The 19,578-nt window shown below is 34.6% G+C and overlaps 1 protein-coding gene across 4 annotated transcripts in view; it reads left to right on the top strand.

The window, feature by feature from the left end:
* The window catches only part of TRAF2 (TNF receptor associated factor 2), a 66,619-nt gene that overhangs the window by 24,222 nt on the left and 22,819 nt on the right, over positions 1 to 19,578 (top strand). For all 4 annotated transcript variants that reach the window (XM_051976946.1, XM_051976944.1, XM_051976945.1 and 1 more), the window contains 3 exons: positions 5,359 to 5,579; positions 6,214 to 6,292; positions 6,589 to 6,687. In XM_051976946.1, coding sequence (XP_051832906.1) covers positions 5,359 to 5,579; positions 6,214 to 6,292; positions 6,589 to 6,687 — 399 coding nt within the window. The remainder of the gene's footprint in view (positions 1 to 5,358; positions 5,580 to 6,213; positions 6,293 to 6,588; positions 6,688 to 19,578) is intronic.

The raw sequence follows: 19,578 nt of genomic DNA, 5'->3' as shown, positions 1-19,578 counted from the left end.
AAAAAAAAAAAAAAACTTGTAATTACCAGCAAGTTATTGCAATAATCCAGGCATGAGGTCAGAGGAGAAAATGGGGCGTGTTGGAGAGATGTTACAAAGGTGAAATCAACAGGCCTTGGTAGTAGTTTGGATACAGGAGAGCGAGGGATAGTGAGGAGTTAAAGATGGCATGACACTGAGCCTTAGGGATTGAGAGGTATAGGGGTGGTGTTGCCTTTGACAGTAATAAGGAAGCCATGAGTGAGAAAGGGGTTAGAGAAAAAGATAATAATGAGTTCACTTTTTATATGTTCTGTTTAAGGTGTCCAATTTGAAATGTTTGAAAGGAAGGTACAAGTATGAAATTGGAGGTCATTTGAAAGGTTGGGGCAGGATAGATAGCTTTGAGAATCAGCGCAGTAAATAATAAAATCCATGGGAGTTGATGAGACCACCAAGTTTGGTGATGTAAAGGGAGAACAGAAGAGAACAGCATCCAGGACAGAACTTTGGGGGACACATAAAGGATTTAATTGGAATGAGGATTCAGTTAAGAAGACTGAACAATTGGAGATGTAGGAGAACCAAGCTGAATAGTATGCGCTATATCTAAAGAGAGCAGTGTAAAAGAGGAAAGTGATCTACAATATCAAAGACTATAGAGGGGTCAATGAGGACAATAAGAATAGAGAAAAAGCCATTGGATTTGTCAATTAAGAGATAATAATTTTGGAGAGAGCAGTTTTAGTGGAATAATGTCAGAAGCTAGATTGTAAGGAGTTGAGAGTGAGGAGAGAAAGTAAAGTCACCTTTTGTAGATGGAGATGGCTTTTATTTTTTTTTTTTCTTCATTGGTATTTTATTTTTTCAGTTACATGTAAAGATAGTTTTCCACATTTCATATTACATATTTTTTCTTCCTCCATCCCCAAGACAGCAAACCATCTGATGTAGTCTATACATGTATAGTACATATTTTTGTAATAGTTATATTGTTTAAGAAAAATCAAAAAAGGGAAAAATCATAAGGAAAAAAAGCAAACTAAAAAAAAAGAGGTGAAAATGGTCTGCTTCAATCCACATTAGGTCTCTCTAGATACAGATGTCATTTTCTATTGAAATTGTCTTGGATCACTGCATTGCTAAGAAGAGCTAAGTGTGGTTGATAATGTGATCATCATTGATCGCAATGTTGCTATCAGCATGTACAATGTTCTCCTGGTTCTGCTCACTTCAGTTAGTATCAGTTCATGTAGGTCTTTCCAGGCCTTTCTGAAATCAACTTGTTCATCAACATAGATGCCTTTTCTGGAAGTTTAGCCACAAAAGGCAGACAAAATATATAAGATGACAATTAGCAAGAATGGAAGGATCAAATGAGTTTGGGTGGTTTGTTTGTTGTTGTTTTGTTTTTTTTGTTTTGTTTTTTTTTTGTATGGGAGGGAGGCATTAAACAGGTAGAGACTGAAAACAAATGTCAAAAGACATAGGATGGAATGAGATCATTTGAGCAAGTAGAGAGCAAGTAGCCTTGGGAAAGAGTAATAAAGCATCCTTATCATTTGAGGTAGCAGTAGTAGAAGGTGGTATCTGAGTGGCATAAAAAATAAGAGTGAGCTCACAGTGAATAATTTCAATTTTTTTTGTAAAATATGAGGTGACAGTCTCACGATGGGGAGGTGGAGAAACTATTGGAAACTTAAGATGGGATGAAAAGGTTTAGAAGAGCCACTGTGAAGAGTGGGTTGGTGAATTAATAAGAATTATAAAGCATTGCTTGGAAAAAAATGAGGTCAAGTTGAAGTTGTATAACAAAAATTTGTAGTGCACCCAGTCAGAATAATAGTGTGATTTTCTGTTTTCATTCAGCAGCATTGTGTAGGAGTGAACCGAAGCTAAGGCTCAGCAAGACACATTCAATAAATGTTAAGAGTATTTGGTATTTGGACGAAGTAGAGTTGAATTACTTCACCTAGGATCAAATGGGGAAAAGAAGTGAAAGTGTTAACAGAGAATTGAGGAGTTAAGGATTGAAGATCATGGTATAGACAAAAATTAAGGTGTAGTAGAGGGAGAAGTGGAGAGCAATAATGAGTGGATTTCAGAATTCTCAAAAAGGAGATAGTTCTTTTTTGTGATGATAAGATCCAGGGTATGACCATTTTTATTTTTATATGTGAGTGAATTACAATGGAAGAGTAGTTAATGGGAAGTTGAAGAAAAAATGATTAAGGTTTTTGAATGACATTAGTACTATTATGAGGGCAGGAGTTGAGGAGGAGAGAGGTCTGTAGACAACAGTTGAGAATAGACAATTAGTTGGGAAATGATCAGTCATTTAGTAGACATTCATTAAATGTTGTGCTTAGTGCCAGGAATGAAAACTTTTTGTTCTTTTTCTCAAGAAGGAGACATTACATTACTAGATACATCCAAAATAGTGCTCTCAGAAGGGGAGGCACACGCACACTGAGGGTGGGGGGCGGGGGTGATCAGAAAAGGCCTTTTCCAGAAGGTGGGATTTAAATTGAATAAGAGCCAAGGAAGTGAAAAGGCAGAGGTGAAGAATCTGAGCACTCTAGACATGAAAAGGGACAACTGCTAGTGGAGGTTTATGTTTTGTGTGAGAAACAGCCAGCAAGTTACAATACTTGAATAATGTGGTATGTCGATGAGAGTAATAAGAATATTACAAAGATAGAGGGGACCAGATTTTATGAAAAGTGTTTCGTGGAACTGAAGGTAACAGTCACTGGAGTTTATTGAGTAGGAAAAATGATATAGTTAGACTTAAATACCTCAGAATTGTTATGTAAATGTAATGGAATATTATTATACCATAAAAATGATGGATATAAAGAATTCAGAGAAACAAGGAAAAACTTAGATGGATTGTAAAGTAAAGTAAGCAGGACCAGGGAAACAATATATATAGCACACAGGAAATGAGAACAAAAGAAATTGAAACTTAATGCTTTTTAATTTTAATAACCAAACTTTTCCCTCCAAAGGTGGGGGAAAAGAAAAAAGAAAAAATACCTCTCTTTTTTGCAGACATGAAAAAATGTGTGGAATTTTTTATATTTGATTTATATTAATTTTGTTGAATTCCTCTTATTTTTATTTTACTGTTGCTGCAACAGAGAAACAAGTACTTTTGGATGTTTTCAGAAATTAAGGTGACATCAAAAATAATATATCATTTTAAAACTTAAAAATCATCATAGAGGCCTTGAGGATATACTGATGTCAAAGGATAAGACTAAGTTCACAAAAGTTAATCACCAGATTGACTTTAGGTTGATGACTTTTTAAATAACCACATGAAGAATTTGGATTGTAAAACTATGTTGGTGGAAGAAGGAACCCATACCAATGAAATCACAGCTATTTGAAACTAAAAGAACTAGTAGATAAGATTACCAATCTGCTATTTGTGATCTTTGCAAGATTGAAGAACAGGAAAGACCAAAAGAATACAAATGTTGTTTCTGTTTTCTAAAAAATGAAGAGGAAAAGAATCTTGAGAGAAGAATCTTCAAACAATGGACTTAATATACCTGTATTTTACGCTTGACAATTTAGAAAAATAAAGGGAGAGATTAGTGAACATCTAGAAAACAAAAAAATGATGGTCATACAGGGCTGGTATAACTTCAGCAAGAACTTGTATCAACCTGTCTTTGTATTTTAACTATATAGTGAGTTAGCATTGTGTCTGAAATCCAGATCACTTTGGCTCTCTTTGATTGACCAGTCAAAGATCCCTGCTTTGTCATAGAACCAGTACTGGTAATCCTAGAAACAAAGGCAAAAGGAAATATTTCTTGCCCTTAAAGACTTTATCTTCTATTGGAAGATTTATAAAGCACATGTAAAAGAACATCACATATGTGTAATCTAAAGCTTCATTTTTAGATAGCACTTTTGACCTTATCCTTTTGCAGATTTTATAGGAATTTTGTGCAAAGGATAACATAAATTTGAAATGTTGTCTCATTTGTTAAAACCTGACATTTAAAGCAAAAGATCTTCGTTACCAATCTCTCAATAGTCAGGATTAATTTATTATGTTCCCTAATTTATTCCTTTTTTTTTTTTTTTTTTTTTTTTAAGGAAAGTCTTGTCATCACAGAAGAAACCCTATTATTTTTTCTTATTCTGACAACATCAAATAAAATGAATATTTTCATACATATTGTAGAACAAAAGGAAGTTATTGCATATTAAACAGTGAATTTATTGTGTAGAGCTTGTTTTTTAAAGTATATAATAAAATAATTATGAAACTTTGAAAAGTCATTTGCTGTGATTCCTTTTGGATTGCCTTCTGTTCTTTTCCCTATATTGTAAAAAAAAGAAAAGAAAGAAAGAAACAATTCTTCAGTGATATTTTCTTTCCTCCCTTCCCCTTTCTATTCTTTTCCTCTACTTTCTTCATTTCCCCTCAAGCTTATCACATATACCATGGTTGGTGAAAGCCCCCAAAGCTTTTATAATAAATAGGCATAGTCAGGTAAAACACTTCCCCATGTTGTCTTTTTCTAAAAGCATACATTTTATTTTACATCTTAAATCTGTCAAAATATGGCTAACATGTTTTATCACCAGTCCTCTAGAATCAGTTAATCAGCACATTGATCAATTATGAAGTTTTTCAAAATTGTTTTTATAATATTGTTATTATATAACTTGTTCTGTAGGTTCTGGTTACTTCATTCTGAGCTGGTAAACATTTTTATTGAATGGGGGGTAAGCCAGGCCAATAGGACTCTATGAACTTTGAGATATGTAGGAGAAAACCTGTTATATATAAATTATTTGATGCAATGTAGGTAGGGTATATGAGGGCAATCTTAGCCTATCTATTTTGGGAGTTCTATTCTTAGATTGCCCTCCATCAGGTATGGGGTAGCTTTAACTTGTCCAGGAATTCAGCTTTGAAACTTGAGTTGTGAGAGAATCAAAAGAGTCTTATTTTCCTGTAAGCTTTGAATATTAATAAATGAAAACACTCTAAACTGAACGATTGGAAATTGAGGCTTCTTTTCTGAAAGGAAAGGGGAGCCTCACCCAGCATGTTTGATTTATATTGGACTGGGACTTATGGGTACTAGCTTTGGTTCTTCCCTTCACTAAATATAAAATGTTGAAGAAGTCCCTTAACTTCCTTGAAATTCCTTATTTCTAAAGGAAGGTAAACTTAATGATCTCTAGGGTCCCTGTCATCCCTAAAATTCTGTAATTAGGGATTCATAGTTTATAAATTTCTAACTCTTACATTTTAGGTGAACACTGTCCTTTTCTGCTTTTAAAGGACTGTTTCCCCCAAGAGTTTATAAAAAAATCTCAACTATAATCTACTGTTTTCTCTTACAGGGTCTTGAAACTCATTTGGGGGTTGTAGCTCACATGGCAACAGCAAATTCTACTCCTCCAGGCTCTTTAGATTTGCTTCAGCCTGGATTTTCAAAGGATATTCTAGGAACAAAACTAGAAGATAAATATCTCTGCTCTGCATGCAAGAACATTTTGAGAAGACCATTTCAAGCTCAGTGTGGACATCGTTACTGCTCTTATTGTTTGACCAGCATCATAAGGTACTGATCATGATTTTTGAAACTTTAAGACCCAGCATAGTGTTCTTTGCTTATGCAGAAATTATCTTTGAGCATTTATTAGGTTAACTATCATGTGTAAGGCACTGTGCTAAGTGCTAGGGATACAAAGAAAAGTAAAAGACAGCCCCTTCTCTAAAAAAGCTCACTATCTAACAGGGAGACAACATACAGACAATTATGTACAACAAACTACATATAGGATAAATTGAGAATTATCAACTGGAGGGAAGGCAGTAGCATTAAAAAAGATCAGGAAAAAATGGGAATTGTATTTTACCTGGAATATAAAGAAAATCAGAAGGCCAGAATTAGGAAGGAGAACACTCCATTCATGGGGGACAGACAGGAATTAGGAAATAGTGTCATGTCAGAAACTACAAGGAGAGGAGTGTCAGTTATACATATTCTTTTGTCATTGTTGTAGGAAATTAGGATGTGGATGCTAAATAAAAATACTAGTTGGGTAATGGCTTTGGAAGACTAGGGTTCCGTTAAATTTACATAAAAATTAATTTTTTTCTGAAACAATAAATCATGATTTTGATAGTATTTATCAGATATTGTACCTTGTCAGGATATTTGTAAGGGCATATTTCTTCTCTATTTTCATAAGCACTGGGCCTCAGAATTGTGCTGCCTGCATTCAGGAGGGAATATATGAAGAAGGCATTTCTATTTTAGAAAGTAGTTCGGTAAGTAAAAGTTCTCTAAATTGTAAATCCTTTAATTGCTAAATTGAATTTGCTTTGGTTTCAGAGATCATAGGATAAAATTTTAGAGAGTTGTAAAATTATATCTTAACATTTAAATTTTATTAAGAGACTGTTCTGTCAAGAGACTTAGCTTAGCTAAGGTTACAAAGACAAAAGCAGACAGTTTTTATGCTCATGGATGATAATGAGTTTGTTATATCTGTAATATCTGTGCAAGATATTTTTTCTTGAGGAAATCATAACCTCAGAGGATCATCTCTTTATTTTTTCCTAAGGCTTTTCCAGATAATGCTGCTCGAAGAGAGGTAGAAAGCCTACCGGCTATCTGTGTCAATGATGATTGCACATGGAAAGGCACTATAAAGGAATATGAGGTAAAGATTGGAGTTTTTCCATTTGCTTTCATGTAGTTCTTTTTTATGCATGTCTTAGTGGATACATGACTGAACTGCAAAAGCATTTATTAAGTGCTTATTATGTGGCAGGTAGTCTACCACTGCTATTACCCACATCACCACCACCACTACCTACTACCTAACTACAACTTAATGTTTACTAATGCCAGGTTTTGTATTAAGTGCTTCACAGATGTTATCTTGTTTGATCTTAATCCTCTATGAGATAAGTGCTATTATTATCCTAATTATACAAGGAAAGCAAGCCTAAGCACTCTTACCCAATGAGCCCCATCGTTGCCTCCAATGCTTGCTAAGTAGTGGAGATATAAGTATGAAATTCAAGCTAGTCCTTGACCTCAGGGAGTTTACATTTGAGTGATGTGAGGTGAAGGGAGATTTTTTTTCTGTGAAATATGAACCAAGGCTCTTAGCTGAAAAGCTAGAGAGGAAAGGGAGTCATTGGAGGTTTGAAGAAGGATGAAAAGGATTTGGAAAAGCTGTTGTGAGGTGTGACCTGACTAGCAGGCAGAAAGGGATTGCCTTGCCACAGTGAGAATCCAATTGAGAGGATATAACATAAATTTGTGGGGGCTTTAGTCAACATAGCTTTGTTATTTCTCCAACTTTGCTCAACAACATATGAGGAGGAGTGAAGGCAGTGGAGGGTGAGAGTGAAGCTGAGGCTGGGAAGGACGAGACTAGCAGGATAACAAGCACAAGGAACTCAAGACAAAAGGGAAGTGTAGAGTTGAACTGGTTTACCAAGGAAAAGGTTGAGATAGGGGAAGGAAGGAAACTTATCACTATCACAGGGGTGTTGACCTAGGAAAGACTTAAAGAGTAAAGAGATCATGTTGAGGTTGAACAGGATTAGGGGTTTCAAAACAAAAGGAGAGGTACAAAGACAATAGATTGTGATCAGGTAAAGGAATTTCAGAGTGCATGAACGTGGCAGATGGTGCATTTGTTGATGATAGCAGTATCAAAAGTATTACCATTCCTGTGTATAGCTGAGGTTGGAAGAATATAGATTATGTGAAGTAACAACTAAGCTGTTGAATTGGACAGTTAAAGTGTCTGGGATAAGAGTATCATTATGTATATTGAAGTCTGCTAGTATGAAGAGTTGAGAAGGAAAGACAGTGAACTAAATACGCTCAGTGTTTAAAAAGGAAGGGAAGTTTCTAAGTCAGCAGACATCAAGAATAAGGATTTTGTTTGGGGTGGTAGATATGGAGTGAAAAAGCCTCAAAGGAGGAGAAGTTACTAAGTGATGATAGTACAGGGAGAAATTATTTCAGCTTTTTTACCTCAACCTTTGAATCAGGGAAATGAATGAAAGAAAAGTAATGGTAGAAAGGAATCCCAGAGATACCATATCATCACAAGGGAATCATGTCTTGATGAGGGTCAGAAGATAGGAAAGAAAATTTAAGATAAAGGCAGATTTGTTACCTGTGAAGCACAAGAGCACTGTCAAAGGGGGTGGGTAATTGTAGTGTGACATATTGGGGTGGATGGGTTGAAGAGGGTGGAAATAAGGGAATCTACTAGTGGGGACAGAAAAGAGGTTTGAACAATATCAGGAAAACCTTCAGAATCATTGAGGTAGGATGGGTGTAGCCAGATGAGTTTGTTAATCACTGAAAAATGAATTCAAGGGGGTTATTAATATCCCTGGATATTAGACAGTGCAGGTGAGGGTTGGAATGACAATCCTTTTAATTCTGAAGACAACCATTAAGGATAAGGATTGGACTCCTATTTGATTGCATTGCATAGATAACTCTTGGGTGAGAAAACTTCCTCTACCAATGAACTGGGAACTTTCTCTATAGTGTAGTTTCTGAAGAGTTGCTGTAGAACAAACTTCTTAAACTGTGGATCATGACTCCATATGTGTTCACATAAACTGAAGGTTGGGGTTGTGAAATTGTGATTTTTTTTCCCAATAAATGTTTGATTTATATGCCTATTTTATATACCAAATACCTGGGTCACATAAAAATTTCTCGGGCAAAAAGAGGTCATGAGGAAAAAAAGGTTAAGAAGCCTTGCAGGAAAGCACTGAGAGGTCAAGTCACTCTCCCAGCATCACACAGTCAATCTAAATCAGAGAGAAGATTTTAACCCAGGTCTTCCTAACTTCCTAGCCAACTCTATCCACTGTACAACACTGCCTCTCATATGAGTAATTACAGAATAAATATAGTAATAATAAATACAAAGCAATTAGGGAGGAAGGGAATGCTAGTGTTTGGGATCAACTTCTTTTCATATGACTAGAGATGGCTTTAATTTCATCACCTGAAAATTGTTCATATCCTTTGAGCAGTTGTCAGTTGGGAAATGACTTATAAATTTGACACTGTTTTTTATATATTTTAGAAATGAGATCTATGTCAGAAACACTGAGGAAAGGCTTCTTTTGAAAGGAGATGTTGGATTTGTGTGTTGAAGGAAGAGATGATTCTGTGGTATTTAAAGTTATGAAGGCGGCACATTCCAGGCATTTGGGGTGAAATGAAAGAGTACAGAGATGGGAGATGTAGTACGATGTGTAAAAAGTAGAAAGAAGCCCAAGAGTTAAGGAATAGAGAATATAATTTCCAGGGATGTTGGAAAAATAGAACTATGGAGCCAGTGGAGCTTATTGAGTAAAGAAACAACATGATCAGATATCTGCTCAAAGAAAATCATTTTGGTATCTATGTGGAGGATGTCGACTAGAGTGGGAGAAATTTGAGACAAAGAGAAGAGTTAGCGGGCTATTAAAATTATCTAGTCAAGAGTCAATGAGAACCTGAACTAAGGTGATGGTCTGTATTGAATAGAGAAAAAGGATTAGATACAAAAAATAGGGAGATTAAAGAAAAAAAAGCAAAATTTGATGCTTCATTGAATCTGTGCGATGGGAGGAAATGAAGATAAATTCAAGATTATAAGCCTGTGAAACTAAAAGGATGATGGTGCCTCAGATAGAAATTGGGAAGATAGAAAGAGGAGTAGGTTCAGAGAGAAAGATAATGAGTTCTGTGTTAGATGTTGTTGAGTTATTAACAACATCCAATTTAAAGACCAGTAGTGTTGTGATATTCAAGCTCAAAAAAGAGAATAGGATTGGACATATAGATGTGTGAGTTGTTTGCTTAGAGATGATAATTACATTCATGGGAAATTGATGAGATCACTAAAGAGAGATTAGAGCGAAGAAAAAAAGAGCCAAGACAAATGACTAGGAAACACCCACGATTGGAGTGTGGATAGTGAGCCAGCCTAGGAAAACTAGGAAAAGGAAAACTAACAGGACATAGATTCACAAAGGCCTATTGAGGAGTGTCTGGGAGGAGAGCTATGATAGGCAATGTCATTTTGTAGCAGAAGGCTCAAGAAGAAAGAAACTGAAAGAAAAATCTTCAGATGGGACAATTTAGATATTGGTTACCTTTAAAGGAAGGCATTTTGTTATAGGGATGAGGGAATGAGAGTATCATTATGTACATTGAAGTCTGCTAGTATGAAGAGTATATAATATAGTCCAGGCATTTGGAGTGAAATGATTTGAGCAATAAATGAGAAGAAAGAAAATGGAAGCAGTAAGGGGAGTTGGGCTAAGGAGAGATGGAGAACATTAGCTTAAAGGGGGATGATGAGGTCGAGTGTGGCGACTAAGTGGCTCAGTGGATCTGGAGTGAGGAAGACCTGAGTTCAAATTTGGGTTCGGACATTTAGCTGTGTGGCCAGGACATGTCATTCTGTTTGCCTCAATTTTCTCAACTGTAAAATGGGAGATATTAATAGTACCTATCTCTCAGGGTGGTTGTAAGGACTTAGCACAGTGAACATAGTATGTGCTTAAAAAATGCTTATTCCTTTCTTATCTCTTTTTAATGATGGGGGTAGACTTAGACATGTTTGAAGGCAGGAAAGAAGAAATCAGGGAAAAGGTTGAAATTTAGAGAAAGGAGAGATGATAGGCAGCCTTTTGTGGACAGAGGAGGTGTTGTGATCAAGGATACATATCTCATTATCAGAGACTAGGGCAAAGGAGGAATAAATAATTAGGGAGTGATGTTAAGATGAAGAGAAAAGGATAAGAAAACACTCACAGCAGATGGGCTTGTTTTTTCTTAGGTAAGAAGCAAAGTTCTCAACTGGAACTTCCTAAAGGTAGAAGTGTTCAGGAGAAAGGGAAAGTTTGGGACAAGCTTTTGTGGGGTGTGAGAGAAGTACTTGGAGAACTAAGTGGATTGTCTTACTGCAGCAAGGGTCTAGTTGAAATTGGTTAATATGAATATGGTTAATATATAATGTGCATAGTTATTGACAGCTCCTGGTAAAATGTTGACAATCTCTTAAGCTTCTAAGACTAAGAAAAATACCTACTCAGAGCATTCAAATTTTTTGGAATGTATACAGTAAACTTTTCCTATTCCTATAGCTTTTTTTTTTTTTTTTTTAAACTGTAGCTTTATTTTCTTGGTGTGGTGTATCACTTCAGTTATATAGCAATGTTATATAGAGTGTTGCTTAGTGATTGATCTGTTTTTGGCCCTTTTTTCTTCTCTCTAATCTCTCTTTAGTGATCTCATCAGTTTCTCATGGTTGTGATTATCATCTCTATGCAGAAAAACTCATACATCTCTAAGTATTTTGAAAACACATGAAATTGAGAGTATAATTGAAATATGTGGTTTTATCCCTTAAGGAAAGTATAGTTTTGTATTGAGCGACTATCTTTTCTCATGTATAGACCTTTGACGTGTCAAAGTAAACATCAAAACAAGCAAATATTTCTTAAATGCTTACCATGTGCCAGATGTTCTTCTGGGATGATGGGCAGGACAGGATGAGAGGCAAATATGAAATAAGACCTGTCCTGAAATAGTTTACATTCTATCAAATGTCCATTTTAGTGTTTGATCCTATAAGAAAACAGGGAAAGAGACCTAGTATCAGCTAACATAGGCCTGTCTTGCAGACTTATCTATAGGCAAAATTCCAAAATGTAGTAGTGTCAGGATTCATTTGGTTGTAGCTAAATTATGTGGGTGTGTGATATTGAAGAGTAAGGTCTAGCATTATTTAAGTCCTTCTGTGTTCTGGTAATTTTTTAAAAAATTGGCAGAGTATATAATCATTACAAAAAATATTTGTCATAATTGCCAAATGGAAAACATGAAGAATAATGTTGTAGACCAAACTGGGAAGTTACTCCCGAAGCATAAAGTTATCAAAATTTTGTTCCTAACTCCAAAGAGAATATAAATCCATGTCTATAAACCACCAGATTTTACTTCATATTAAAGTTTTTCTTGGAGTATTCAAGTTCTAAGCAGAACTGATTGTGATTAACCTCTAAGATCTAAGGAAAGTAAGGTTGCAAGCCAATAATTATTGAAAATTCAAGAATTTATCACTGATTTACTACAATTTACTCACTGAAATGAATATAATATATATAATTTCATATACATTAATTCAAGCTTCCCAAGAACTCTGTGATGTAGGCAAGGTAGGCTTTAATATTGCCATTTTGCTGATAAGGAAGTTGATTCTCTGGCCAGAGAAATTACCTAAGGTGACATCCAATTCTCCAGTTAAGGTCTTCTGAATTCTGGTCCATTTCTAGTCCATGATAGTATATTACCTCTTTTAGTGATCTGTTTTAAGTAAAATATTTCCTCTCCTTTGGAAGAAGAATGATTGATTTTGGGGGCATGAAACAAGAAACACACAAATTCATCAAAGACCTTAAAAACTCCTTGAGGCCACATTTGAGATAATATGTCTGCTGGCCTGGTCTAGGTCATTTTTTGCTCTTTGGAAGTGGTGGTTTTTTGTTCTTATTCATTTCTTGCTTCTCTTCAGGGAACTTACGGCCATGTTCAGTGTTTCCTGGAATAATAAATCTTACTCTAATAGAGAAGAGTTCATAAACCTTTTAATAGCTATATTGTGCATTTATAAATAATTTTTAACATCTTGAGAAACCATGATAAATTAACTATCAATTTGATGGCAATTAGCTCCTTTTATGCATGCCCCAATTAATATCTGAAGTTTTAAAGTTCGTTTTGCTGTACAATATTATCAGGCTAAATGTGCTTGTATTTGAGGCTAAAGATCCTGTCCTATGTATTATTAAAAAGGCCCACAATTAAATGAAGTTTAAAGACATGTGACCCTTAGAGAAAGAAATGCTAGATAATTTGGGAGCTGGTAAATGAGGTAGAAGAATAGTACTAGATTAACAATATTAAAAATGAACATTTATGTAATACTTTTAAGATTTTTAAAGGGCTTTATATAGCATCTCATTGGAACCTTTTACTACAGTTTTTTGACTACTACAGGTATTATTATTGTTGTTATTATTCCCATTTTATGGATTTGGAAATTGAGACTCAAATGAGTGTTTTGACCACAATCATATAAGTAAGTATCAGAGGATTGAAGGAAAAGGTTATTAAGATCACTTGTCTGTTTATTTGATTAAATAAAAACATATCTAAATTGAAAGTGAGGTAGAACACAATCTGGCCTATCATGAAATGGTATTTGACCTAGCTTGGATGTTTGAAATATCCTAACCTCTCTATCCAGTTTGGTATAGCTATCTGATTAGAAAGCCTGTGAGTGGTAGTGATGTGTGGTACTGCCATTTGCATGACGGCAAATAAATGGAGACTGCATGAGGAGGAACTGTTACTGTGTTTCACCAGTTTCTCTTATACAGCGTTTTTTCACTGTCTACCCAAGGCATAGAATATATGAAAGTCCTGAACACAAGTATATTTAGTGTTTAGGCAGCTTTGTAGAAACTGTGTCTCCATAGATTCACTCCACAGACTGCAGCCAAAAAATGTGGGCTGTGGGCTGTGGGCTGTAATTGTAACTCCTGCCAGGCATGCAGTGTGGAAAGTCCCTAGTTGTGCCATTTGAGAACAGCAGTGGAAAGTACCTAAGAGGAGTCATTGTTTGTTCATTTGAAAAGGGCAAAGTGTTTCTGTAGGAACTCCTCATCTGGTTAGCCTTTGATTATGAATGATAAAGCCTTATCACTAGCTTTTAAAATTAGTAAGTCTTACAGAGCCAGAAAAGAGATGAAATAACTCATAGATAAAATTTAAGCAAAACTACTCTCTGGCACTAACATTTCCTTTTACTTCTTAAAACTAGTAAAATTTATTTTCACTTTAGGCTGTTCAGAATACATCTGTTTCTACTCTAATTCCAACTTGTCTGAATTAGGTAAGCTGTAGAAAATTATAAAGATTTGAATTAAAGTCAGAAAAATCCCATTTGGCAGTGAATGCCAGTTTTTCTTTTCTCTGAAATGCTTACCAAAATACTTACCAAAAGATGGTGTGGGCTGTTTTTAACTTTTGGTAGAATAAAGCACAGTTTTAAAAATTTGTGTAAAATATGGAGAAATTCATAGTCTTTGAAATAATAAATAGGATTAAGTTTGTTTTTATTTGAAATTTGGAAGTATGGTGACTATTTACTTAAAATTCAGTTAAAATTGACTAATTGAATGAAATATTGATGGCTCATATTAATCTACGTAAGATTGATGAAAGAAAAATAGGAACTTCCTTTTAAGTATAATGTTGTAGTCACAGAGTTTCGCAGGTAGGAAGAACATGGCAGTGATATCTGCTTCGGTGTAAGAACTCTAGATTCATCTAGGGATTAAGATAGCAAAGCAATTCTTCTAAATCCAAAATGATACAGGATTTAAATCAGCTCAGTTGGAAATTGGATTTGTATGGTTTAGTCTTTGGCTAATTAGAATTGTTGAAGAAAATTTTATTTATTAAAGCTAAGATGCAAAACCAGTTAATTATCCTGGTTTTTAATTAACATGTTTTATAAAATCCAAGTTACAGATAACAGTCTGGGTTTACATTATCTATTAGAGTCCATAATTTAGGCTTTCTAAGTAAAATGAACTAATATTTTCTGTTTTATTCTAGGAATTGGGAAATTCCTAGTATTTGCCAGAGTATTTCTGAAATTGGTAGAAAATAGTTTTGGAGAAAAGAATTTCTCCAAAATATTTGAAGAAATACTTCCCTGTTTCCTACATACATACCTCTCTACAGATAGCCATTTTATTTATAGGACTCTTAGTGATTTTTCTGCTTACTATTTGGCAGCAAGATTGAACTCTTCCATTATAGACTTGGGATTTTTTGTAATGTTGGTATTACAAAAATTGAGATTCTCTAACTAGCTTTTAGAGTTTTGTGTTAATATAGGTTTTAATGTAATGTTTGTTACTCTTCAGTACCTGCTATTAAAATTTTAGGAATACTTATGATTAAGCCTGTACTTAATGGCATCAGAGCTTTAAGTGTTATGAGGAAGGATTTACTAGGAGCTTTCATTTCTATTTGAACACATTCTTCTTAGCAGGATTTTAATAGCAAGCCATTATTGATAGTTGATTAGAAGCTAGGGCTCTTGCCTTATTTTGAGCAACACTTTGAACACTTTGAAAGAGAATTTGAACAGATTAGAACTACCTCATTAATGTTAATACATTTGTGGAATTGATGTTCTGGTTCCAAAGATAAAAGCTCCTGAACTGAGTGTGAAGGAAAAAAGGTCTTGAGGAAAAGCAAATGGTATTTAGATTAACAGATCTGAAAAGTCAATCCAAACTCTATCTATACCATACACAAGTACATCCCAAGGGCTTAGTAGGTGTGAATTTAGAAAAGAAGTTACAACATAAGTTTCATTAGTCATTGTCTAGGATTTTCATATATTTTGCTCACTTCTAAAATATCTAATCTTTGCTTCTTAGCAGCTGTGTTAATTCACATGGAATGAAAATACTCAATGAGCATATTTGTGGATACTTAAAACTGTAGCGTAACAAAGGGTAAACTAAATCTGTGTTTTCTGGCATGTTTCGTTCAGTCAGTCAAATTGTTTCTCAAAAGAAGCCCTGAAAAATTCCCTAAGTAGGCCTTATAACTCATGTCATAAAACAAGCACTAAACCAGTTGGATATCACTAGAGAACAAACACTAATATTAGGGAGAGTCCCAGATAGTCAATATTTAAACTTATTTCAATCTGCTTTTGAATGCAGAAAAAGTGATTAAGGTAAGAAGGTCAACAAAGGCTCATCTAGCAAATAATGCTGTCCATTATCTTCTTTAATTTTTTTTTTAAAAGGTATCAAAATCAGCAAAGAGTTTTCTGAAATTTTGGCACCAGTTTTCATAGAAGTTACAGATATGTGAACTGGTGTAGACAGACTATTAGACACAGGTTGGTTTCCCTCCTGGTCATATGCATTCATGTGGTCCCAGGTAGTTTGTTTGAGAGTTCCTGAGAATAGCTTTTTGAAAGCATTTGTCATGTTTGAGAAAATTGTTTATCCAACAAAGTAAGCATTTATAAACAAGCTGTTCTTTCTATTTTCCAGAATTTGGTATGAGTTTGTTTTGTTTTTTAATTCCCATACACCCAATTTATGGATTAAGTTTGAATATTTGAAAGCTTCTGAATTCTTAACCTTTGTAAAAGATATATATATATATATATATATATATATAAAAGGGAAAGGGGATGTTTCAATGTAGAGAAAGCTTAGATATTTCATTGAGCTCTTTGGCAAAGCAGTACTTTGGTATGATGCAAAAATTCATGCCATGTAGTGAATTATTTCTAATCTTCATATGAGCAGTTAAACCCATTGGTTCCTTTTTTTTTTACATTAATAATTATATGCTGCACATATACATGCAACAGTCACCAGTCACAAAATAGACTGTGTTCCCTAATTAGTAAATTTCTTAATGTAAAAATACTATATAGCAAATTATATTTTATTTGAAAATATAAAAATAAGTAAATCACTATAACCTCTAGTGCACTCTGTAATCAGCTGTACTGGCCTACTGCTGTTACTTGAACATGATACTACAGTTCACATATCTTTGCCTTTGTGCTGGCTGTCCCCTATGCTTTCCCTTGTTACCTTCACCTCATAGAATAATCAATCAACCCCTGGTTTCCTTCAAGACTCAACTCAGATATTACCTTCTTCAGGATTTCCTTCTTGGACATTCAGTGTGAAAACAAACTGTCTCAGATAATTTCCCAAAGAAATATGAAGTATCAGCATTCATTCGTCTGTTCAAAGACTGAAAAGCAATTTAGCAATGCAGCAAAGATAATAAGAAATACTTTTGCCTGGGGTGGGGGAGGGAGGAAGGGCGGGAATCCTTTGTATAAGGTATCTCTGATATGCAAGATAAATAGGGAATCAACACAAAATAGACCAGGAATCAGCTAAGTGGCACAGTGGATAGAGTTGAGAAGACTGAGTTCAAATCCAGCCTCAAACATTAAATACTTATGGGACTCTGGGTGAATCACTCTGTTGGCCTCAGTTCCTCTTCTGTAAAAATGAGCTGGAGAAAGAATGGCAAATCGTTTTGGTACCTTTGCCAAGAAAACTCCAAATGGGATCATGAAAAGTCAGATATGACTGAAATGACTGAACAATGAACAACAACAAAAAATAAGGCCAAGAGCTATTCCCCATGGGATATGCAGTCAGAGGACATGGATAAATAATTCTCAAAAGAAATTCACACTATAATGGCTTTATGAAAATTTGTTCCAAATCACTGATAGGAGAAATGCAAATCAAAATGACACTAAGGTTACCTCAGACCCAGTTAATTGCCAAAGGTGAAAAAGATTGGAATAGTCACAGGGTTGATGAGGTTATAGAAAGAAAGACACACTGATACATTACTAGTGGAATCATGAATTGGCATGATAATTCTAGGAAACAATTTGAAATTATTCTAGAAGAGTAGATAAAATGTTCATATCCCTTGACCCTGAGATCCTAGATATGTACTCCCTCAAAAAGGTCAAAGACAGAAAGAAAGGAAAAAGTTTCCTAAATGGTCATAGTGGCATTTTTATGGTAACAAAGAACCTGAAACAGACATAGATGCCTGTTACTTGGAGAATGGCAAAACAAAAAACACACACACAAAGTAGTATATAAATGCATTAGACTATATCTGCGCCATAAGATTTATATATATGAGGAATTCAGAGATGCATTGGAAATTTTATGTAAGTTGCATATAGAAGCAGAAAAATCAAGATTTGAAAAGAATAAGGGGAAAAAATAGATAATTATAATGATTAAGCTTGTCGGAAGAAAAGATTAGAGAAACTGCACTTTCTTCCCTTAATTACAAAGGTGGAAAATTTATATATATATATATTATTCGTTTATTTATTTATTTATTTTGCTGAGGCAATTGGGGTTAAGGGACTTGCGCAGGGTCACACAGGTAGGCAGTGTTAAATGTCTGAGACCATATTTGAACTCTCATCTTCCTGACTTCAGGGTTGGTGCTCTATCCATTGTGCCACCCAGCTGTCTTATTACACATATTGTCAACCAGATCAAGGTATTACTTAGTTTTGGTGTAGTCCTCTTTTTCCTCTTTGAAAAAATCTTTATTGCAAGAGATGGCTTGCTTGGTAGAGAAGGGAGGGATATATTCAGAAATAAATGTGATGTATAAACTAAAAACATAATAAAAATAAGATTTTTAAAAACCACCATGTGAAAATTTCAAATCACTAATTTTTTTCTTTATTTTTAACATTCGTTTTTTTAAAAAATTTTTGATTTCCAAATTTTTCTTTCAATCCATTTCATCGAGCAGGCAAATAATGTAATATCAGTTGTGAAGTCATGCAAAACATTCTCATGTTAGCCATTTTGCTAATGATAATAATAAAAGCAAGAAATATAATGAATCTGTTCTTCATTTTGTATGTAATTCATCAGTTTTCTCTCACCAGATGGTATCGTTTTTCATCATAGGTCCTTTAGAATTTTCTTGGTCAGAATAACTAAGGTCTTTTCACAGTTGATCAGTATTAACAGTATTGCTGTCACTCTATACAATGTTTTAGTTTTATGCGCTTAACTTTGTATCATTTCCCATAAATCTGACCAGGTTTTCCTGAAACCATCCTGCTTGTCATTTCTTAACATAATAGATTTCCATCATAATCATACCACAACTTGTTCAGCCAAATATAAATATTTTTATACATATAGGTCCTTTTCCCTCCAAATCACTAATAAAATACATTCCTATTAAAGCATTCCTGTCATTTCACCTTGCACCACATCCATTAGATGAGCAAACATGACCAAAGACCAAAATTATCATTGTGGAATGGATTTTAGAATACAATGATCCTGTGCCTCATTTTCCTACCTTGTAAAATTAGAAGGTTGGAATGAATTTCTCTGCAATCCCTTTCAATACTTGCTAACAGTATGGTACTATGAATAAAACCCAGAATTTGGAGTCAAAGGATTTTGGATTTGGTTGATACTAGAGGGCAAAAACAGGAGCAATGGATTAACATTTCAAAGATCCAAACTTAAAACTTGATGTCAGAAAAAACTTCTCTATAACTCAGAAATAGAATGGCGATTTCCTTTTCATTAGAGGTCTACAAGCAAAAACTAGTTGATAGTTTGTCAGATATGTCAGATATAAATAGTTGTATTTATTCTATGATACTTCCCCCCTCCCCCCCCAAGGCAATTGGGGTTAAGTGACTTGCCCAGGGTCACACAGCCATGAAAGTGTTTTAAGTGTCTTAGACCAGATATGAGCTCAAGTCATTCTGATTTCAGGGCTGGTGCTCTATTCACTGTGCCACCTAGCTGCTCCCTATGATAGATTTTTTTAGATATAAATTGTTCTCTAGATAGGTAGGTAACTATTGAGTTTCTTTCCAACTCTAAAATTCGTTGATTGTATTATATACTATTGATTGAAGTAC

Source organism: Antechinus flavipes, chromosome 2 (genome assembly GCF_016432865.1).
Source record: "Antechinus flavipes isolate AdamAnt ecotype Samford, QLD, Australia chromosome 2, AdamAnt_v2, whole genome shotgun sequence".
NCBI lineage: Eukaryota > Metazoa > Chordata > Mammalia > Dasyuromorphia > Dasyuridae > Antechinus > Antechinus flavipes.
This window is presented reverse-complemented; position numbering and strand designations above follow the sequence as displayed.